The 25,432-nt window shown below is 37.1% G+C and overlaps 1 protein-coding gene across 1 annotated transcript in view; it reads right to left on the minus strand.

Moving 5' to 3' along the window:
* Positions 1-25,432, minus strand: part of PCCA (propionyl-CoA carboxylase subunit alpha) — a 382,136-nt gene that overhangs the window by 65,743 nt on the left and 290,961 nt on the right. The window contains exon 20 of the mRNA XM_081082496.1: positions 14,412-14,510. Coding sequence (XP_080938622.1) covers positions 14,412-14,510 — 99 coding nt within the window. The remainder of the gene's footprint in view (positions 1-14,411; positions 14,511-25,432) is intronic.

A 25,432-nucleotide genomic window follows, 5' to 3' on the forward strand; every position in this document is an offset into this window, starting at 1 on the left:
AATGGTCACATAAACAATTTCTCTGTCTCCACCACTCATCCCCTGTGATTCATCCTCCTCACAGCAGTAATTTTAAATCACATCATATTATTCTTCTATTCAAACTCTTCAAAAGCTTCACATAGGAACTGGAATAAAAACACACAAAATTCTTTGGCCTACCAAGATGCTATGTCACCTGGTCCCTGCCTATCTTTTTCCACTCCCCTAACTATACTCAAGACATTGGCCTTCCTTCTGACCTGCACACAAACCAAGTATTTTCCTGTCCCAGGGCTTTTGCACTTGCCATTCCTTCTACGTGGGACTCTCCCCGTCCCCTAGATTTTTGCATAGCTTCCTTCTTCTCCTTATAGGTCTCAAATCAATATTCAGATAGGACTTCCTACCCACCCTATCTCCTCTAGTCATTTTCTAGGAATTATCCTATTTTATAGTCTTCATCAACCTTCTCAATACTCATATTACCTTTTTTTATGTATTTAAATGTTTGGTATCTACACCCCCCTGTCCCCACATAAGTCTTGGTCACTGTTGTATCTCCAGAATCAAGAGCAGCGATTTCGAACTGCCATGTCACAAGAATTTTTAAGACATGGAATTAGTCAGGGCACTGACCTCTTTTCCCTAGATTGACAAAAAAAATTGACAACAGACAACACAACAATAGCTGTCTGGTGTGAATGAACCAAATTTTACCTACTTTTTTTTGTTTGGCTGGTGTAGCTTGGTTGGTTGGAGCATTGTCCATACACTAAAAGGTAGCGGGTTTGATTATCAGTCAAGGCACATACCCAGGTTGTGGGTTGGATCCCCAGTCAGGGCATGTGGGGGAGGCAACCAACTGATGTTTCTCTCTCCCCCTCCTCTCTCTCTAAAATCAAAGGGAAAAAATATATTTTTTGGTGTGCCGCAGAATTTTAGTAATTATGTGTGCCATGAGATTAAAAAGGTTAAAAATTTCTGATCTGGAATACTGTATAGGTTATACTTGACATTACTTTCTATGTAAGGGACACTAAAAATATAAATAGTTCCTTTTCCTTACCCTACAGGATTAGACTGATACCCAGGCAAATAAAATTTTATAATACATAAAATAATAGGTTTTAAAACTTATATTTTAACATTAAAAACACAATTAAATTTTATCAATGAATATGCAAACCATAGATATAAGTACCAAATAAGTTGCCCTTAAATTCAGTTTAAAGCAGGCTACAATTATATACATAATAGCTATCAGCTTCTCTGCCCCCCACACACCACACTACTGGAATCTATATACTTGACCAGGGAGAGAGGGAGAAAAGGGGTGAGGGAGAGAGGGAGAGAGGGAGAGAAGGAGAGATCCCAAAACCTAACATATCTCAGCAACAGGATTGATGTAATAGAAAATAGGAAAGCAAAATTTCACTCAAAACTGGAATGTGCTGTTATATAGGAAACAGGAACATACACTTTTTCCGTAGTCTAGGATTAAGACAATTAGGTTTTGGATCCACCAAGAACAAAATACTCAAATGCCTACAATAAATCTGAAGCACACCAAGACAAATATGAACGGACCATTTGATAAGCTAATAGCAAAAAGTAAAATAATGTAAAAATTAAGGCTTTTATTTTCATGAAATATATTTCATCCTTACTAAAATATTTCCTCCAAATATTTTACCCCTTTTTCTATTTTAAGTGGCACTTCATAGCTAGATAAACATTTCCTTCTTTTCTTATTTTGATAGTCTGCTCCAACAGCTACAAAATATACTGCCTCTTTTCTTTAAAGAAAATAATTTTTTAGAAGACTTTAAGATAATAATTTTAACATTTGTTAAATTATTCATATAATTTAACAAATGTTAAATCAATTCATATAAAATTAGCAAAATCACTCACTGAAAAAAAAAAAAGCAAAAGCATTCACACACAAAAATCAAATGTTCTAAAAATTCTCCCTAAGATAATAAAATCAGAGGCAATTTCACCTTTTAAAGAGTAATCTCACTGAACAGTCAGAGGAAGAAATAGTAATAGTTTTCTTTTTCCCCTCACTGATTTCCAACCTGATAATACGTTTTAAAGGCCATTACTGTGGGATTTGTCTTATCGGTCTCCAGTGCAGCTGCTGGTATTATTTTCCGTGTTTACTACAATCAGTGTTTACACTATTCAAAATTCTCTTCTTCTGGCAGCTACTAAAGATCATTCTCTAGTTAACAGATAGATGTGTGGGGTGGGGAGGGATTCAGAAAGACATTTTCCTATTATATTAAAAATTTAAAAGCAATGCCAAATCATAAAAGAAATGCCACCAGAGACAAGAAAACTGCTAGGACTATATTACAAAAGCAGGTAGATTTGCATCAAAATTAAATTTTAAATTATAGTTGTACTTACATCCCAGCTGTTAAATTGTGATGAAAGTTTTTGAAGCCTAGTGAAAGGAGTTATTTCTGTTCTGCTGGTGGGCTTGTTTCTAAGATGTGTAACTGTAATTGATGTTTTCAGGAACATGAAAAGATGGTTAATAATTACTCTTTCATTTCCTACTTCTTTAGAAAAAATACCAACCCCTACTTATTCTAAGTTATATATTTATGTATCCTATACATCCTAAATGGATGGGTTTCATATTGCATTGATGTCTTCAGAGTAATCACATCCATATAGCACAAAATAACAGCTAATTCTAAAGGGGTGGAGGTAGGGAGAAGTATCTAAAAAACATGGAAAACATTTCTTTTGGAACTAAAAGCATAAGATGATTACTTTCAAATCAAAAGCATAAGCTACTTTAATATTCTAATTAAAATACTTATTTTAACTTCTATACATATTTACTGGGATTAAAACTAGTTCTCAGAGATTGTGGGAGTTATTTTAAAAGCTGAAAAAAAAAGGAAATAGCTTATTTTTAATTTCACTTTTTCTTTCAAGGGATGTGAAAATCAATTCATTTTCTTCAAACACAGAAATTATGATTAAATTTTAAAACTTTATTCAAATTCTGTGTGGACAAGCATTTGCAAATATATAACAGATAGTTATGCAGTCTGCAAGCACAGTAACATCTCTTCTATCATATTCATGTTCTTACATAATATTCCTTATGGGTCTACTGAACATTTTAAGTTATCATGTTATAAAATCTATATAACACTGCAACCAATTCACAAGTAACCCATTTAATCTGGTATTCTGTAGTAAATAACATGAGGTTCCTGGGACACTATTCCAAATTTGTCTGCTTGAACATAGAAAATTAGTTCCACTTAGTTGAATATCAATGACCTATTCAGTGTAGAATGCAATCGTGCTGTAATCAGCTTTGTACTGTTATTTATAATAAAATTATCTTCTCTTGAAAATATTTAAACAGGAATATGAGAAATAAAAAGAAAACAGGCTTCAAAGGTACACCATGAATAGCTTCACAGCACACAAATGCAGAAATTGTTAGACCTTAGCAGGATCTCAAGATATTTTCAAAAGTAGTTAGCTACTCTTCAGGCCTGTGGACAACCTGCTGTGAGCAGGTGGATGGAAGAAATCATTCCACACAAAGAAACAGGCCAATAGCAGTTAGTCGGCTCTGCTTGCAAATGTTCAAACAACATGACTGTGCAAAGTGAAAATCTAGTGTGTAAAATGCTAACAAGAAGCAATATATTAAACCCAAGCAGACAAATTACGTTGTAAGAAATGAAAACTATTTGAGTTATTCAAAGTAAAATTGAAGAGCCTCTTTCAAGTGTAAAAAAAAAAAAAAAATACTTCACAGGAATAGTCACAGTAATTAAAAAAAAAGTTCTATTCATTCAGCATACTCCACACTAAGAAGGTGCTAGGGTGTATGAAGAAAACAGCGAGTTCAACATGTACAGAACACAGAAAATCCCTCTTCTGTTAAAAAATAAGTGTAACTCATCTACTTCTAATTTTAAAAGATAAAAACCAAAACTGTAATTAACACATGTGGGAGCACTAAAAAACCCCCTTAGAATTTCTCATCTAGTTGACAACCTTTCAAAATTTTCATTTAGAAGCTTAACAAAAATTAGTTCTAGTTTTAAAAAATAGAATGATTTCCTGCCTGTATAATATAATTAAAATGTTGAGAAGGAAATAAAAAAGATTTGTTGTGTGAAACTATTACTAAACTAGATTTTCTATTTTATTTAATTTTAGTTAATTTAAATACAGAAGCAGTGTAATACATTTTTCTGTGAAACACAACTTCATTTTTTGGTAGGACTACATTTTACCTTTAATTGTTCCATTATGTAAGTTACTGTTGTATACATGTCAGGCACATGTGTCAATTCTGGTATCACAGTAATCATTTTTATACTGTTTCATCAATAAGTTGAGTTAAATAAAATGGATTAGTAAAATTAATTTCACTTGTTCTTACTTTTTTTTTAATCCTCACCCAAGGATATTATTTTTCCATTGATTTTTAGAGTGGAAGGAAGGGAGGAGGGGGAGGTGAGAGGGAGTGGGGGAGGAGAGAGGGAGAAGGAGAGGGAGAGGGAGAGGGTTATATCTACATGAGAGAAACACATCGACTGGTTGCCTCCTTGCCCCAAATTGAACCCTCAACCCTTTGGTCCATGGGTTGATGCTCTAACCACTGAGAAACCAGCCAGGGCTGTTCTTACTTTCTTAAATTGGCTACTAAGAAACTTAAAAATTGCATATTTGGCTCATATTAGATTTCTATTAGAAATGCTATTTTATTCCACAACTTTTTAAATTGCTAATTTGGAAATCAGAATATATTTTTCCACAAAAGAATGACAGATTATTTTTATTTCTCAGCCTATCCCATTAAGATCTATCTAATAAGCATAATTACTAATGGACTCTACATTTGTAACGAAAATGATTAAAAAGTGATTGTAATGGGTAAAAAAGAATGTGAAATCCTATCATTTTATTTTATTTGAATGATGATATTTGAGGAAAACTTGTTTTAATTATTAGATAAAGAACTAGACAAAAAGTTATAAAAATTCTGAAGAGGAGCTAAGTATCTTTAAGATGTTTCAATGTTTCTATCCCCAGTTCTTTATTATCAACTAGAGCCCTGGTTCACAAAATTCGTGCACAGGGGGAAGGTGTCCCTCAGCTCGGCCTGGACCCTCTTGTAATCCAGGATCGCTGGGTCCTAACCGGTCACCTGCCTGCCTGCCTGATGGCCCCTAAAAACTCACCTGACCTGCCTGATCACCCCAACTGATTGCCTGCCTGCCTGATTGCCCCTAACTGCTCAACTGCCTCCCTGATCACCCCTAACCACCTCTGCCTCAGCCCCTGCCACGTGGCTTCATCCGGAAGGACATCTGGAATGACGTCCAGAAGGTCATTTGGCTGTCTGGTCTAATTAGCATATTATATTTTTACTAGAGGCCCGGTGCACAAAAATTTGTGCACTGGGGGGGGGGGGGGCCTCAGCCCAGCCTGTGCCCTCTCGCAGTCTGGGACCCCTCGGGGATGACCACCTGCTGGCTTAGGCCTGCTCCCCGGGGAATTGGGCCTAAGCTGGCAATCAGACATCCCTCTGGCAGCCTGGCAGCCCTCGGGAGATGTCCACTTGCCAGCAGGGAGCAGACCTAAGCTGCAGTCGGACATCCTTAGCACTGCTGAGGAGGCAGGAGAGGCTCCCACCACCACCGCTGTACTGGCAGCCGTCAGCCTGGCTTGTGGCTGAGCAGAGCTCCCCCATGTGGGAGCACACTGACCACCAGAGGGCAGCTCCTGCATTGGGCGTCTGCCCCCTGGTGGTCAGTGTGTGTCATAGTGACCAGTCATTCCCAGTCTTTCTGCTGTTAGGGTCAGTTTGCATATTACCCTTTTACTATATAGGATAGAGGCCTGGTGCATGGGTGGGGGCCGGCTGGTTTGCCCTGAAGGGTGTCCCGGATCAGGGTGGGAGTCCCGCTTGGGTGCCTGGCCAGCCTGGGTGAGGGGCTGATGGCTGTTTGGAGCTGGTCACACCCCCTTCAGGGTGGGGGGTCCCCACTGGGGTGCCTGGTCAGCCTGGATGAGGGGCTAATGGCTGTTTTCAGGCTGGCCACACCCCCTTTAGAGTGGGGGTCCCCACTGGGGTGCCTGGCCAGTCTGGGTGAGGGGCTGAGGGCTGTTTTCAGCCTGGCCGGCGACTGAAGCTCCCAGCCTCTCCTTTTTTTCTTTTTCTTTTTTTTTTTTATTCTGGGATTTATTTACCTTCTGTAATTGAAACTTTGTTGCCATCCTGCTCGCTCCAGCTCCGTGGCCACGGCCGGCTGAAAGCAGGTATCTGGGGTTTGCTTAGCTTCTATAATTGAAACTTAGTTGCTTTCAGAGCTCAGAGCAGGGCCGCAGCAGGTGGGGAACCTTGGCTTCCTTCATCAATGGAGCAAGCAAGCCTCCTGCTCACTTCAGCTGCATGGCTGCCGGCCACCATCTTGGTTGGCGGTTAATTTGCATATCTTGCTGATTAGCCAATGGGAGGCATAGCGAAGGTATGGTCAATTACCCTTTATGTCTTTTATTAGATAGGATTATTATAGACTAGAGCCCCAGTGCACGAATTTGTGCACCAGTGGGGTCCCTCAGCCTGGCCTGTGGTATTGGGCCGAAACCAGCTCTCCGACATCCCCCGAGGGGTCCCAGATTGCGAGAGGGTGCAGGCCAGGCAGAGGGATCCCACCAGTGCACAGTCGGGGCCAGGGAGGGACACAGGAGGTTGGCCAGCCAGAGAGGGACTGCAGGAGGGCTCCAGGGCATGTCCAGCCCATCTCACTCAGTCCTGATTGGCTGGACCCAGCAGCAAGCTAACCTACTGATCGGTGTGTCTGCCCCCTGATGGTGAGTGCATGCATGCCATAGCCACTGGTCAACTGTCTGCCCCCTGGTGGTCAGAGCACATTATAGCAAGCAGTTAAGCGGCCTTAGCATATCATTTGCATATTACGCTTTGATTGGTTGAATGGCCGACGGGACGACTGGACACTTAGCATATCAGGCTTTTATTACATAGGATTACTTTATTTCAAAATATATGACCCTCCTTTCAAATAGATGCTTCACTGCCTCTATACTTGAAGTCACTAACAATGATTAGTGACCCTGGGTGAGAGGGAGTATGAACAGTGTGTGCACGAGCCTCTGAGTAAGAGAAATCAGAAATAGCCTGAGGTGGGCCTTTCTTTACACCTATAACCTAATGAAGGCAAGAAGGAAAGACATTAACTCAACTGGAAAGGAACATACTTTGATAAGATCCTTCAGTGGGCAGATCCTTGGGAGACCTCTTGTTTTTCTTTGCTGTCACAGAAACTACAGTGATTCTGCATCTGCAGAGATCAAACAGCCACGTTATCTAGTAGAGTATATGCAAATGTTGAAAGATCAGGAATTAGAAAGAACTGATAAAATGGCCAAGAAGGCCATCTTATGAATCTGGCTTAATTCGGTGAAGACTTAGAAGAAATGAAATCTAAATCTTAAAATTAAGGTATGGATAACACAGATTTATTTGTGAAATTACAAAATACAGGATGACTACCCATTCATCCTGTCATCCACAGTTATGGAGTCTCTACATGTGCCAAGAACTCTACCAGGCAGTGAGAATTCAAGGTCAAATCAAAACTTAAATAGGTGGTTTAAAACAATTAAAATGAGTTAGTAACCTATAAAATTAATTATCCAAATGATGGTACATGCCCAAATACAATTTTTTTTAAAGAAATTAATGGGTAATATAAAATTTAATAATAAAAAAATAGGAAAATAAGTAGACAATGGGATCTGATTGAATGAATAGACAGCAAATTCCTAAAGCAAAGGTATTCCCCAAGTATTCCATTATCTAATCAGATAAAGATAATAAGTGTTACTACTTATGAAGTCACAAGAATTCAGCAATAAAACGAAATGTTTACTTATTCTTAAGAATGATGCTAGACTAGGCTCCCTGGTAAAACATACTAAGAAACTGTAAAACCAGGAATCACCCATCTTTCACCTGAAGAGATTATGCAAGAATTTCAAAAGGGAGATAATCCAATCAAAGAAAAATAAGTTTCACTCATATGTGGAATCTAATGAAAAATAAACTAACAAACAAAATAGAAACAGACTCATAGATAGAGAACAGACTGGCAGCTGTCAGAGGGGAGAGGTGTTGCAGGGCTGGGTGAAAAAGGTGAAGGGATTAAGCAAAAACAAACAAATAAACACACACACACACAAACTCAAACACAGACAATATGGTGATTACCACAGGGAAAGGAGGTGGGAGGTAGAAGAAGGTAAAGAGGGGTTAAATGGTGATGGAAGGAGACTTGATTTGGGGTGGTGAACATACCCTTAGTACAAAACGACATACAGATAATGTACTGCAGAATTGTACACCTGAAATCGATATAATTTTATTAACCAATGTCACCCCAATAAATTCAATAAAAAGAAAGGAAGAAAGAAAGGGAGGGAGGGAGGGAGGGAGGAGTTGAATTCTTAAGCTAAGAATTCATGGATGAACACTTTAAGCTATGTGAGAGGGGTTTCGTGAGAATCACGTGGCTTTCCAGGTATCGCCTGGATTTTGAGGGACACACAGAGAAGATAAGCAATCCTTTTGGTGACAGAACAAGAAGAGTAGATTTGGTGAGGCAAGAACCTATAACTACTTCAATGGCTCACATGTTGGTCCTGCAGAAGAGACCCAGGCTGGGGCACAATGACAGACCCTGCCTAACAGGAACACCTGGAAGGATAAAAAGCAGGATGCTGGGGCAGCGGGAAAAGACAGAGCAGGCATTAGGGTTCTGCAGGTGAGGCATTCCCCCAAATCTACATAAGTGTCCCCTAGCCAGCTTGGGACATTTGTCAAGCCCCCCAAAAATGAATAACATTACATCTCCCAGGGTCAACACAGTTCTTCCTGCTGTGCACCTCTCATCTTTACCCCATACTGCAACTTTGGAGTGACCCCAGATAGAGGTAAGACAGGGGAGAGGATGTAAAGAAAGAAAGAAGAAAGCAACTCTCATTTTTCCTATAAAAACTTCTTAGTCTACAACAGTGATGGCAAACCTATGACACGCGTGTCAGAGGTGACACGCAAACTCATTTTTTTGGTCGATTTTTCTTTGTTAAATGGCACTTAAATATATAAAATAAATATCAAAAATATAAGTGTTTTACTATGGTTGCAAATACCAAAAAATTTCTATATGTGACACGGCACCAGAGTTAAGTTAGGGTTTTTCAAAATGCTGACATGCCGAGCTCAAAAGGTTCGCCATCACTGGTCTAGAAGCTTTACCAGTTTTGACATTATAATGAACTAGACTTTTAAACACACTTGCTCCCAAACAGACTATTGGTTGCTTATGACCTGGTAGCAACTTTACACACTGAGAATTTTGCATAATATTATACAGGGGAGGAAAAAAATAAGTTGAGACAATGGGTTTGAAAGAACAATTATAAGAAAGTTGCTTCTATTTGTACTAAGAAGTTCCATTTATGCAATGAATTGGCTACTCTATAAACAGATGGGGAAGGGCAAATATTGGGAAGTACTCTGAATGCTTTTTCAATAACTAAATAAATCCCATTCCAGAATCAGATACCACTCCACGCCCATTAAAATAGCTATTATAAAAAACAACAACAACCAGAAAATTACAAGTGCTGGTGAAAATGTGGAGAAACTGAAATTCTTGTGCATTGCTGGTGGGAATGTAAAATGGTGCAGCTGCTATGGAAAACAGTATGGTGGTTCTTTAAAAAATTAAACTAGAATTACCATATGAACTGGCAATTCCACTTCTGGGTATATACCCAGAAGAAAACTAGGGACTCATATTTGTACATCCATGTTCATAACAGTATTATTCACAATAGCCAAAAAGTTGAAACAACCCAAATGTCCATTGGCAGATAAATGGATAAAATAATTATGGTATATACATGCAATGGAATATTATGCAGCCTTAAAAAGGAAGAAAGTTCTGATAGGTGCTGCAAATGGATAATCCTTAAAGACATTATGCTACGAGAAATAAGCCAGTCAGAAAGGGACAAATACTACATGGTTTCACTTATATGAGGTTCCTAGAGTAGTCAGGTTCATAGAGACAGAAGTAGAATGGTGGTTGCCAGGGGCTAGGGTGGGTAAGGGATAGAAGGTACTTGTTTATCATTACTTTACTCTGCACAAAGTTTCAATGGTATCTCCACTGATAATTGAAAAGCACAGACTCTAACCTTTCATTCATAACTGGGCTCCTCCAATCTATTTCCCATGCTAATTAGCTCACATTACTTCCCTACCTGCATGCGTCCCAATCCACCTCCCATTTCATGAACATGCTTTATTGTATCTCAACTATCATCTGATACCCTTGTTCTGCAAAACACAAACTTTTTAAGTAGCTAAGGATTCCCTAAAGATAAACGAAAAATGAAAGAGAGTGATTGGCAAAGAATTTGTGAAAGCAGAGTTTCATATTAAGGGGAAAATCAGCATTTTGCTTATATTTAAATGAGAAACACTTCATAGAAAACAATAGCCTTTTAAAGAATGTTGGGGTTGGAAAGGTAGAAAAATATGACTAAGTAGTGCTGGCACAACTGGTTATCCATTTTAAAAAGTAAAACTGGATCTTATAGCATAAACAAAATCAATCCCAGGGAGATTAAGGATTTAGATGTGGAAAAAAAACACAATTTACAAGATTTATAAGAAAATATAGGCAACATCTTTAAGAGCTTGGGAGTAGAAGAGGGTTTTTAATCCAATACACAAACCATAAAGGAAAAGAGTGAAAATTCTGATATTAAATCTGTGATTTAAAACTTCACTTGGGTAATTTAAAAAGGTAAAAACACAAACTACAAACTGGGAAAGTTTTTTGAAACACATATAAATAACAAAGGATCACAATTCACACAATATAAAGAACTTTTATGAATCAAAGACAAACAATTCAATATTTAAAAATGAGCAAAAACCATGAACAGGCATCTTGCAGAAGACAAAATAGGTCTGTCAATAAACATATTTTAAACGCTCACTGTCTTTAACAGTCAGGGAAATACATGTTAAAACCACAAAGAGATGCCATTTAAATCCACCAGTCAGGAAAAACTTAGGTAAGTCCAGATACCAAGGCTCCCTAGGATATGAAGCGCAATTGTTAAGGGCACAGATTTCTGGGTTCAAATTCTGGCTTTTTCATTTATCACAGAATGCCATGGGCAAGCAATTTATCCCCTACAATTCTCAGTGTCCCCAACTACAAAATGAGGAAAAACACCAGCACATATATTATTATTAATATCATCATCACTACATTGTGCCCTTGACCAGAATCGAACCCGGGACCCTACAGTCTGCAGGCTGACACTCTATCCACTGAGCTAAACCAGCTAGGGCTCCTTTTTTAATCTAGATGGTAGGAAAACAGGTTCATTGCATTAGTCTTTAGCTTTTACAAGATTAATACATATTGCTTTGTGTAGATAAAGCATTTAATAATAAAAAGTTTAAATGTATGTGCAAAAATCCAGGGAAAAAACCCCCCGCAGTTCTTACTGTAAAATCACTTGAAATACCTGTGGTAATATCCATCCTATTGTTCTCCGAATTTACCATCAACAAGTACAAGAGAAATCCAAACACACTGTAGTAGTAGTTTTGTAGCTAAACTGCTTAGAGGTACTGGGCCCAGGAGGTCAGCATAGAGGAAAAATGGAGTTAGGAATGAACCTTGAAGATCTGCCTATGCTTAAGGGCAGGTGGAAGAGAAATAAAAAACATTTTGAAGCCACCAGTTCTTTCTCCTCTGGTTCTTATAAATTTACTAAAGGCCTGGTGCACGAAATTTGTGCATGGGTGGGGTCCCAAGGCCCATCATTCTGCCATGAGTCCCACTGGCTAAGGATAAACAGAGTGGACACTCTGTAACTAACAAGGCTTCAAATGACTTGGCCTCCTGCTCACCGCACTTTTGCTCATCATTTGTCAGCTGATTCTCTGATTGCAAAGTTTTAAAGTGGTGGTTCTCAAATTGTGGACCCTGAATCAGCAGGGTCAAAACTCCCTAGGAAATGATTAGAAATGCACACCTAGGCCAGACCTACTAAATCAGAATAACTCTGTGGGTCAGTCTAATCGTTTAAGTTTTCACAAATCTTCTAGTTGGTTTTGAAGCACACTAAAGTTTGAGCATCATTGGCTTAAAGCATGAATGAAAGGTAAATTATCATTTCAAGAACTCTATCGGAAAATTGGAAAGTACTCTTGGCATATTGGCTAGGAGCACAGAGTCTGGGGTCACACTACCAGGATTCAAACTTCTGCTCAGCTTCATCCTGCTTTGTAATCACAGGGCAGTTACTTAGCTAGCCTCAGCACCGGGTGATGTGTAACAGCACAGGTCCTCAGTAAGACTGCTTGGATTGAAATCCTGGCTCTACCCTCATTACCTGTGGGTCCTTGAACAAGTCACTTGACTTCCTCTGAGCCTCAGTTACTTCACTTAACAAAAAAGTACAAATAATAGTACCTACTTCATGCAATTTCTGTGATGATGAAAAGAGTTCATATAGTACTGTGCTTAGAACTGAACCTGATACACAGTAGGCACTGTGTGTTATTATTCTGATGATAACAGTAATTTCATAGGGGCCTTATTATTTTGGGGAGATAAAAAGAGTCAACACTAATGCCCACACAAAGTATATAAAATTTACCTGTTCTGATAAGGAACAATTATCCTTACTTTATTTTTTAGGTAAATGACTTTTTTTTTTTTCCAGTATAGCATTCACTTCCCCAGGTGATTTCCTTCCAATGGAGAGCGCTGAATTGGAAGCAATGACCTCTCCAAAGAATCAAGGAGTCTGCCTTGAAGTGTCATTTATTTCACATTAACTTTTTTCTTAAACAAAATCTTAAAGAATAAAAATGAATTTACTGAACCATATTCCTATGGTCCAAAAAAATACTTCTGGGGATTATTGTAAATATTTATCCAGTGTTAATTTAGCTGGGAGCTCTACTTGTAGAAGTGACATTAAGACACATATCCACATAGTCATTGAGAAGGATGCTGAAAATATCATGATACAAAGATCTGGACAAGAGAACTTTGTGTGTCTCTCTACTCACTACAGAGAGGTCAGACTATGTCCCCCGGCCAAATCACATGGATGCCTGAGCCACAGCACCTTCAGTGCAGAGAATGTTCTACGGAACATAAACAAGCATAACAAAACCATGCATTCAGAAGACACACTAACTACATCTAAGTGATACGAAACTATACAGTGATTTTTTTTCAAGGGCTCAAAACATTTAACATCATACTTAGAATATGAAAGAAAATATGAGAGAAAAATATACTGGGACAAGTCATAAAACCAAATTTTAAATATGGGGCTCATTACTGAGAATTTACTGTTCCTTAGAAACATACAGGTTGAACCGGGCTTGGAAATTAGTTTAGTCATCAACCATTTAGCAGGGGTTCTGGAATCCTCTGCTGCACAGTCTAGTCTCTAATAGAGATAGAGGGACATATGAGCCTGGTGAAGAGCAGTCTCTATCTGTGATTCTCTTGATTTCTTTAGGTTTTAAAGATCTATTTCCTGTGTAAAATCAAGTTAAGAATATGTCAAAACACTTTCATAAAAAAAGAGTGAGACTTTAATGCTATGGAGGGCCTATGATTTTTAGTTGCATGTGACAGCCACACGTTCTATTGTGTTTGGTTTTGTTTTTTCTTGGAACCTTAAACCTCAACTATGAGGTGAGCTGGAGGAATTTTGGCAGAATCTCTTTCACAGCTTCCTACTTTAAAATGGAGGTCACAGAATACAAAGAACATTTAATCAACCCTGGTTTTCAAGGCATCTCCTCAATGCAATAAATTTTATATTGGGGGTAAAAGAAAGGTTAACAAATGAAGATTACTCAATTTTTAAAAGGTATCAACATGCTATGGCAAGCCAAAATGAATAGCTCATATTTCTGATGATCTGATACTACACATTTCAATTACACAGAAAAGGAAGGTAATAAAATCAGTCATCTTTTACAACTGAAAATCCACAATGGCAAGGAAAACTACTAATCTAATAGTTTTAGAAAAGCATGCAGAATGCGTTATCTATAACAAAATATAATACACTACCCTTCCTGAGTTGCCTGAAAAAGGAAAACAATGTTTTCTCTGAATAAGAATTAACTAAAGATTCTCTAAAATAAGAAAAACCGTTTCCAACCATCCAATGTACACGGTAATAAAATGCAGCTTTCCCCTAGCATGTCTGTGAGTATGAACCACACAGACCCTGAGAAGGACCTCTGACTTAATGCAGTCCTCTAGGTAAACCCTCCCAACACTTACCTGTATCGTCCTCTGCGTGCCATCAACGTTGACAGATAATAAGGGGGAAGCCAGGTTCCACGTGCTGGTCACATTTAGTTTCGACCCATCAACTTCCACCTGTTGTGACACCAAATAAGACTGTTACCAGGAAGAAAGACAGAAAACTGATCTCAAGTTCATTGCTACATGCAAAGCAGCAGCCATTTTAAACAGATGGCTCCCAAACAACCTGTCATGTTTACTGCTCCCACCATGAAAGACAGGGTCCAACAGCGTCTTCTCAGCCATCTCTGGGGAGAGGTGAAGGGCCTGAGCACAGCTGCCTGTGGGTACTGAGGTTTCAAGTAATTTCCAGTAAGTAACAAACAGCCTTCTAACTCTAAACCTATCCGGACATGCTACATTTACTGCAATTAGACAAGTAATGCATATAAATTCCAGTGACATTTTGCAACCCACACAACAGGCCTGAATATAATATCCTCTCTAAGGACCAAGAAAAAACTTTTCTGTGCTAGTTTTAATGAAGGACTATGTATTGTTATCTTAATTAAACAGAAGCTTTAATGAGGTAAAATTATTTGGTACTGAGAATTAAAAGTCCATTTGAACTTTGCAAGTTCTGTCATATTTTTGCTGATCGTCAACTTATCAGTCATGAAGATAAAAAAAAACTATGACTTTTTAAAACAGATATTTTTAAGAGAAAAATTTTAACTTTCAAATAAATAACATAAAAGCAACTGAAAAAATAAATAAAAGCTAATTTAAAAATAAAAGTACTATTAGTTATTTCTTTCTTTTTACTCATTCATTCCCTAACTCTTTAATGAGCTAAAAATGAGATTTTTAATAAACATAATACTATTATTTTAAGTCTACAGTAAACTACCTAACAAAGAGATATTTAAGTTTGTTGAAGTTTCAAAATAAACCTTTAGCAGAGCCAAGATATATGATCCCTAAAAATTCCCACACTCACTTAATTCTCTTGAAAGACACTGATTAAAGAAAATACAGACTTTATACTGTATTTGTTTGAATAAGTACTTATTTATGTATATTTTCTCTGTAATGTGGTCATAAAGTATAGATCAAAGATATGCTACTGGCTGTGTAATGAAATATCAATAGGACATATATGGGGTGGGCAAAAATAGGTTTACAGTTGTTCATATGGAAAAAACACACAATCTATATAAAAGCCTAAGCGACCATTACTGAATGACCGGAACGACTGGTCAACCAGTTGCTATGATGCGAACTGACCACCAGGGGACAGATGCTCAGTGCGCTCCCATAGCCAACCTCCCACGGCCAGCCAACCTCCCCCAGTTCCTCCCCCGAGCCAGCAAACCTCCCGCAGTCCCTCTCCCCATCCGGCAAGCCCTGGCTGGCAGCCAGCAGGCCCCAACTGGCCCAGCCCCGATTGGGACTGGGCGAGATGGCCCTGATAGGCCCTGTTTGCTGACAAGGCCTAGGGATTTCGTGCACCGGGCCTCTAGTAGTTATTAAATAATAATACAAGAATAAACTTTCATGTACTCACAACTGTAAACCTACTTTTGCCCACTCCTGTATTATCTACTCACTTGTGTTTTCAGATTTAGTGGTCTCCCTGTATATACAGTATCATTTAGTAACTGGGGGTGGGGAGGAGAAACAAACAAACAAAAAATACACAAAGAAAATAATGGCTTTGGAATTAGACTGGCCTGAGTCTCACTTGATATATTTTTTAATTTTATTCTTGAATTACAGTTCATATTCAATATTATTTTGTATTAATAACTATGTATGGTGCTAGGTGGGTACTTGAAATATGGGGGGACCACTTTGTAAAGTATGTGAGTGTCTAATCACTCTGCTGTACATTGAGTCTCACTTGATAGATGTTTTACTAAGTTAGAGTTGTTTACTAAAGCTGGAGTATAACCAGCCTGAGCTTTAGTTTCCAAACTATAATATAGTAAAAATATCTGTCTAACTATAAAAATTAAGTAAGTTAACATATGAAAGTCTCTACCAATATACTGGTCATGGTAGTTCCTAAATATTTTCTCCCTTCCCCTGTCTCTAATGGCTTTACTACCCTACCCTTAAGTAAGTTTCAAAAATAAGGTCAGATAATCATACTATCTCATACATTATTATTATTAAATCACATGATAAAGATCTGAGAAGTAGAAAGACTTGTAGTTTTGATTAAAGCAGCACTAATACATTTTAAATGATCCTATTTAGCCCCTCTCCCCAAATTAAATATCTCCTTATAATGAAAGATTTCCAAAAGAAAGTCTCAACAGACAGGTTAGAAACAGTAAGTGCTAAAAATACCTTATAAAACTGAAAATATTTGCTTTGAAATGGCTTCTAAATGTAAAAGGTTAAAAAAAAGCTCAATAATCAATTACAAAGTTTTATTTGTCAAAAAAAGAAGCTAGATGCATAAAAAAGAATTTTGAATAATTATTAAAAATTTGTATTTGACACTAATTTCAAATCCAAAGGGTTAATAGAATGAAACTGCAATTGCCATCTTTAGGGCATATGAAGCAGAGGGGGGAAAAACACTAATCTACTGAAAACATATTAGAGGAAAAACAAATTTAATACAACCTGAAATAAAACATTTTTATGAATGTTCAAACAAAATGTGCTATATCCATACAAGAGAATATTATTTGGCAATAAAATGAAATGAAATATTGATACATGCTACAACATGAATGAACCTGAAAACATGATACTGAAAGAAGCCAGTCACAGAGGACCACAGTTATATAGTTCCATTTACATGAAATGTCCAGAAGAGAAAATCCATAGAAAGTAAATTAGTAGTTGCCTTGAGCAAGGATGGGGAAGAGTGGTGGAAATGGATGGGAGGTTGAGGGTGGCAACTATGGGTAATGGGCCTTATTGGGCATTATAAAAATGTTCTAAAATGGACTGTGGTGAGGGTTACACAACTTTGAATATACTACAAGCCAATCAATTGTACAATTTAATGGACAAATGGTAAGGCATGTGAATTATATTTTAATAAAGCTATTTAAGAAGTAAGTAACAAAAAAATAGAGGAGGGAATGCTATTCTTTCAAAAATTAAAAGCAGAACTTTTGTGATAAAGACAACCTAAAAATGGATATATATGCATATAAAATGTTCATAAATTAGAAGAGTTTTAGTATTATTAAATGTTATCTCCTAAACTGATCTATATTCAGTGTAATCCCAATTTTTAAAATCTAGCAGGCTTTGTTTTTTCAGTAGATATTGATAAATTGATTCTAATTGATATATAGAATATTGAAGAATTTTGAAAAACAAGCAAAAGTACAGTAATCAAGACACTGGTGTAAGAATAGACATATTTATTAATAGAACAAAACAGAGTTCAGAAACCCATACATAAATGGCTAGTTGATTTTCCCATAAAGTGCCAAGTTAGTAAATGTGGAAATATAGTTTGTCAACAAATTGAACATCTATAGTAAAAAAAATAAACCCCACACCATCAAAAAAATTCAAAACTATTAAAATTAAGTGTAAAACCTAAAACTTCAGAAAGAAAACATGAGAGAAAATCTTTATGAATGACCTAGCACCAGGCAAAGATTTCTTAGGACACAAAAAATAAAAATCTAACAAGAAAAAGTAGGTGAATTGGACTTTATCAAAATTATAAATTTCTGTTTGAAAAACACATAAGAAAAGGAAAATCAAGCCACAAATTGGGAGAAAATATGTACAGAATACATTTCTGATAAAGGACTTATATCCAAAATACACAAGTAACTCTCACTTATAACTCAGTAAGAAAAACAACTACATTTTTGTTAATGGGCAAAAAATTTGGTCAGAGACTTCATCAAAGGAGAAAAATAAATGACAAGCACATCACTGATTGATCATTAAGAAAAGGCAAATTAAAACTGTAATGAAATTGTACTACATAGCCATCAGAATGGCTAAAAGAAAAAGAGTGATAAAATGCTAAGAGCTGATAAAGATGTGGGACAATTAGAATTTTCATTTATTGTTGGAAGAATGAAAAATAGTAGACCCACTTCAGAAAACTCCAGAAAAGTGAAAAGATATGTACATACAAAGAACTACTCGTGAATGCATCGAGGTTCATTTATGATAGCAGAATGTATATCAGAATGTTACATTAGCCACAAACTGGAAAAAAAAAAGCCCAATAAACTGATTAATGGGTAACCAAATAAAGTATATCCATACAATGAAAAAGTAATTAGCAATAATCATCTCAAAGGCATTACACTAAGTGAAAGAAAGCTGACACAAAAGAGTATATCCTGACACAAAAGGAGTATATGCTGTATGATTCCTTTAATGTGACACTAAGTGACAGATTAGTGGTTTCTAGGAGTTAGGGTAGGAGAATAACTTTGACTAAAAAGGGCTATGAGAGAAGACCGTGGGGTGATGAAAGTGTTCAAATCTTGATTTTGGTGGTGATCACACAGCGATATATTTTTGTCAAAACTCAATCAAACCATCAATTAAAAAGAGTAAATTTTATATAAATCATACATCAAATATGACTAAAAATGGAAAAACAGGGAGGAAAAATCTACCTCTTTAAAAACTGAAAATAGTACTTTGAACTACATTTGATATATCTTCCCTTCCTGAAAAACTGAGTTCTCTCCCTGCATCCTCTGCTATTGAATGGGTAGATGTAAATGTTAACTTGGCAAGTAGGACACAAGGAAAGTTCCTTCCAGACAGAAATGTGAAAATTAAAAGAGGCCCTTTTCAGGTGCCCATGTATTACATGAAGGAAAGACAGCAGGAAAGAGGAAGATATCGGAGTTCAAAATCCTTCCTTTTTCCTCTTCTGCATGGACCTTGGGAACAGACAGGGCAGTATAGAGAGGTGGGTGAAAATATTCTGATAGGTAACAAGTACATACTCTAAAAACATCTAGGCTGGAGGACTTCTTCTGGAGAACAATGTAGGAAAGGCTCTGGGCTTCTAGTAAAGCCCATTACTAGGTTTCATGGCATTCCTAATGTGGCGTCTGGTGTCATAGCAAGAGTGCACCATGGAGAGAGGGAGAGGCCAGATATCATGGTGGGAACCCATCCTACCTGTCCTAGTAGGATGACTAGAGAAGGTCCAAGTCAGGACAAAGACTGTGTATTACACAGGGGACTCCATGACTGTGAGCAGGACTATGGGTAGCAGAAGCCTCTTCAATGACAAAGAGGATGAATCATGACTCAGCAGTCACCAGTCCAGGTTCTCCTTGTAAGGACAGTGTGGGTCTAAGCTGTCTTTACCTCCATAGTTATGAGGGGAGTCTGACCACCTTCCCAAAGGCCCCTTTTACATGCACCCAGAGGCCACAGCTTAGTGGAAGCTGGAGGAAGGGGAAGAGGCCTGAAGCACTGTGGCACCTGAGACTGTTTAAACCAAGAGTCCAAGATCCTGTTTATTGCCAAGTTTTACCCCCTGCCCCCTACTACAGGTAGAGGGCTTATGAGAAGATTATATGTGATAGGAAATAAACATTTCCTTGTACACTCAGTAAGTAATGGGTATAATTTTGCAACTTCAATATATAATTGAAGAAAGGAAGCTATTATAGTTCCAAATCATAAACTATGAAATATATATGCAAATTATAATGAGGAAAGAGAATATGCTGGAAGCCATCATATGCCTTCTCAGGCCTCAAGCAGTAAACAGATTTCTCAAAAAAACATAATTTTAAACAGCAGATGCAATTATTCTATTGAATCTGTCATTCAATGTGAGAAATCTAGATGTAAGTAAAAGCCATATTAGAGGTAGGAAATGTTTCTTTGAGCCACATTTTAATACCATAGAAAGGTAGGAGCAAAATGAACTGAAGAATTCTTGTTACTATGCCTCATATAATTGTTCACACCTAATTTTTGACCCAAAAGTGACTGAAGCAGTAGAAGTAAAGTGGCATTTCCTTATTCTGACACAGAACATGCCACTCTATCTTTTCAATGCCAAAAGCAAATGGGAAATGAAACCTAGGACAAAGAAAATAACGGACTTAGTGAGAGGGCACTCAGGTAACAAGCTTAACAAGGAAAAGCTGCAGGTTACCCATGCTTACACCCAACCATCTGCCCTAATGCAACATAAATAATAATCAGAATAACCAATATTGGATCTTTGCACACTAATTGCAAAAAAATATTCTTATAAAGAGAAAATGGTAAACTAAGAGCATATAACACAAAAACTACTCAAAGAAACACAGGAAGTGTTCAGATAAATAATTCTACAAAGTCTCAAAGACAACCATAGGAAATGTGACCCCTCTTTTAAAAAGTGAGCTCAAAGAAGAAAAACAAAGGTTCAAAGAAGAGATTATACAACAACAGAAGGAAATGAAAATCAAGCTGGTAGAACCCAGAAAAAAAACCCAAACATTATAAAGATAAAAGTCATGTTAAGAAACAACCAAAAATAGAATGTTACTAAAAAGACGAGCACATGGAGAAATCATATAAAACAAAACAGAAAAGACCAACAATATAAAAGAAATTTATAGAGAAGACAACAGTTATGAAGAAGGGAGAAACGGGATCCAAAGAAAATGCAAAAGTCTTATTCAAAAAGGCTTTAAAAATGGATATAAGTTCAAAGATATGAAAGGTAAAACTTTTCAAAATAAATAAAAGTTTGAAGGTGTAGAATGATGTTTATGGAACTTTAAGAATAAAGAAAAATTATGTGGGTGTTTAGGCAAAGATAAAAATTCATGCACAAGCAAGAAACAAACCTCAGGTCAACCTAATTTCTCAAGAGCAACATGATCACAGAAGATCACAAAGCCATGTGGTCTCAAAACTAAAAATAAAGAATGTTGCCCCTCAATTTTATACCCAGTCAACATGTCTTTAGAGTACACAGAATATAAACGTATCTCGTAGCAGATAAGAACTTAGTGCCCCTTCTTTAAAAATGAGGCATCTCTATACATACTAACATGAAACTATTCAAAAGGATAGTGTTTACAGTACGCTATCACTTAAGGAAGAAAGCAAAAACAAAAAACAAAAAACCTGCATGTTTTTAAAGTTGGTGTTTTAAAAGGCACCAACTATCTGAACTAACATATAAGAGGAGCAGAGGGACTGAGGGAAAGTGATGAAAGGGAGACTTGCTTTTCAATGCAAACTCATTTATATTTTTTTAATTTTGCCCTACCCACATACCATATTATATATTTAAAAATTTTAGCCCTGGCCAGTTTGTCTCAGTGGTTAGAGCGTCAGCCTGCAGATCAAAGGTTGAGAGTTCGATTCCTGGTCAAGGGCATATATTTTGGCTTCAGGCATATATATGTGTTCCCTGTAGGGACACATGTGGGAGGCAACCAATTGACGTGCGCGCGTGTGTGTGTGTGTGTGTCTGTGTGTGTGTGTGTGTGTGCGTGTGTCCCTCCTCCCTGCCTTTCACTTTCTCTAGAAATCAATGGAAAAAAATATCCTTGGGTGATGATTAAAATAAATACGCACATATATACATACATACAATAAATATTTTTTAGTAAGGATAAGTATAAGTGCTCATTTCTTTTCTCATGGTAGCATGCGACCAATACCTACTTTAGACCTTTCAGTAATAGGCACACAATAAACAGTTGCTATTCTTTCAAAATTTCCTTTTGGCTAATAGAACAATACAATATTCATTTCAATTTGTCTGGTCACTGATTTACTGATTTCACCTATGGCACCCATTTTTACAATTTATTTCAGATCATCTCTCTTTCTCAACCCTCTTTTTCATCTGAAAATGGGGAACCTGAACCAGCAATGCTGAATGAAAACCTCTTCTATATCTAACATTCTTTGGTTTTTATGGTTACAAAGCCCTTTTATTTAAGCTATATGTAAACAGTTAATTTTGAATATGTCATATTCCAATATTAGAAAGGGATATTTTGTTTTGCTCAAACACCCGTTCAGGGTTGAAAGTTTTCAAGATCTTTCCTTTAACAATAAAAGCTAACAAAATAAATAAAATTCAATGTGAGAATAAAGAGAAAAATAGACCAAGAGTGAAGCAACAAATGACAAATTACTCTGGGCTCAAATAAAATTTCACACCTTTCAAGGCAGATAATGTTGTAGAAATGTTCCAGCACTATGAAAACACTAGAATATTTTAGGTTATTTTAAACTCTATTTTTTAAAAACGGTAAAAAGATACAACATCTCTGTTTAGAAAGTAACATAAAGATTTTATTTCTTTAATTTAAATTGACCTAGGATTCACAGTACACCAAGTTTCCGTGATTTGTCACCTACCACTGACCCACAATGTTGGCAAACGACCTCCTCTTTCCTGCAATTGAAGCCATCAGTCCTCTTATTTCCTTGCATGGACCATCTTCCTCCCTTGGCTTCTCTCTCACACTGACTACTCCCCCTCTGTTTGCAAGCATGGACAGAACCTCGTATTTTCACTGCATGTGCACTTGAACCACTATGCTCTGAAACTACCAAGCCATTTCTCTCCTTTTCTCTGACAGGTTCTAGAACAAATGCGCTGTACCTATGTTCTTACCACATATCTTTCCCCTTCTATAACCTTCTACAATCTAGCTGCTAAAAGTATATTCTAAGAGGTCACAAGTCTATTTCAGGAATTTTTATATTCTCCTCTTAACTCTCATTATTCTTTACTTCTCAGCAGGAAGGAAAATGTCTGAGGCAGTGAGCTTTACGCTAAGATGTAGAGTGAGTACGAATTAGAGGTGACAAAATCAGCTTTCTATTTTTAAATGATAACTCTAGCTACAGTTTAGAAAAGGAGTTAGATGAAATAAAAATTATGGTGACCAGGTCTAGAGTACTGGAGAGAAGTGGGACATTCAGGAGTAACATGACCTAAGGAAGCGAAGTGGGAAGTGAGAATCCAGCAGTTACGATATGAAATAGTCGCCAACGAAAACAGAGAAAAGCGAGCTTATCAGAAACACATCCAAACTGCGACACAATGCTGAGTCCCAGCGGCAGTGGGACATCGGGCCCATGTAATGATATAAACCCACCCCTGGTATGTGACTTCCCCACAAATGCTCAGCTACTTTGTGTGATGTAGCCATAAAGAGATGGGGAGGCTGAGTTCATCTGACTTTGGGTTTGATGGAAGAATGGAAGGGGTTGAGAAAGTTAAGATTATTTGTAAGTGAGTGCAGGGAACCTAAGATGGATAAAGGAGGAAAACAGGAGTGGGGGTCTGCGGATGGAGAGAAAATAGAAGGACTTGTTCATGGAGCCAGAGACAAACCATGAACTAGTCTTCAGAGGCAGGAGAGGGACCCTAAAGGTTGCCAAGAGGAAGGGGAGGTAGTGATGTAGACCAATGGTGTGAACTTCAAAGTACGAGGGTTTTACAAGAGGAAGTGGTCTAGAATGACACTAGGAGAAAAACGATCCCATCTCCCTTCTAGTCTGTTGATGAAAAAGCAAGAGAGATACAGAGGGCACAGTGGAAAGGGTTGAGAGGAAATAAAGAAATTATATCAAATCATAGGAAATCGATTTAGGAGTAATGGATGACCGGAAAGGCTTTCAAAAGCCCAACTCTCTCTCTCCATCATCACCACTACCACCTTAGCCCAAACCTGCCATCAACTCGCCTGGACTACTACAACAGACTAGTCTCCCCACATATAGTCTTCCATGTCTCCAAAGGGTTTTCCTCACTACAGGCAGAGTAAACTTCTGGAACCACAATGCTTATCATTTATAAACTCAGGGATAAAGGGAAATAAAGAAAATAGGAGTATTACCAATGGAGGTCCTGCCTGCTTTTAAAAAATGTAAACTTCAAAAAGATGTGTATACTGCAACCTTTAGTATCAGGACATCATGTGTCTCAACATCCTGTAATCATTTAAAGATTGTATTTTATTTAAAGTATTGCTATTATATGTTTGAATTAATTAGAACAAGGCAGTAATAGGTAGAATTCATGAAATTCATCTCAACATGCTCTATTTTCTAACAACTTTCCCCCAGCTTAATCAAAGAGATGGGTTTTATTGAAAATTATTCATAATACTATTATTTATGATGCTTAAAATGACACTTCAAAGATATGATTTCGTCCTCATTTAAAAATCATTTTCTCACATTTAATAATCTACCTATAACTTTGCATTCCATTAAAAGCATTTAACTGCATTTGTGGTACAAATAATGTTGATGTGGAACATTTTCCATGAGTTGTTTGGAACATTCAATTTTCCTATCTACGTCATCATAAGGGAAAGAGAAAGTGCACACCCTAAATTAACTTGACATTTGAGAGAGATTACTTACATCCTTCACCATTAAAAACAAAAAAAAGCACTTCCTCAGCAATACCTCATGAGCATTAAAATATTACAGCTTCTATTGCAATAGGCACCTGCTAAACGTTGTGTTTTTTTTCAAGATTAGGAATATAAAACTTAGAAAACAAAATATTTGCCAAAAAAGCATTTCCAAAAATAATATCAATTTGGGAAGATTCAGGCAGCAAGAGATGTTTCTGAGTCACCATAGAAGTTGTCTTTTTTGTCGTACTGAAAATTTAAATTTTTTTTGTCATCAAATGTTAAGAAGATTAGCATTGTGCAGAATTAAATCTAAGATAAAAATCAAGGTATTCACTATTTGAAAAAGACTTTGATCATGTTCTGAAAACAATGTGAAGGGAAGAGAGGTTTGTTAATTAAACTATAACTAATTCTCAGAAGGGAATAACTAGTTCCTGCTCCTTTAATAGGCTTTCATCACTCAGCACAAAAAGTGGAAAAAATCTGCAATTTTCTCATTTGACTATTAGGCTGGAAAGGATCCTAGAAATAATATACTCTGACCCAAACCTCTCCTCCTCCTATTTCAGATATAAGAAAATGAAAGAACCATGCAAATGATGTAAGTTATAGAAGCAATTATCTTGCAATTCTCCTCAAAGCATTTCCCCTAAGTCCAGGTGTCAAAAGCAGAAGTAACAAATGTAA

This window comes from Myotis nattereri, assembly GCF_964212035.1.
Source record: "Myotis nattereri genome assembly, chromosome: 2".
Taxonomy (NCBI): Eukaryota; Metazoa; Chordata; class Mammalia; order Chiroptera; family Vespertilionidae; genus Myotis; species Myotis nattereri.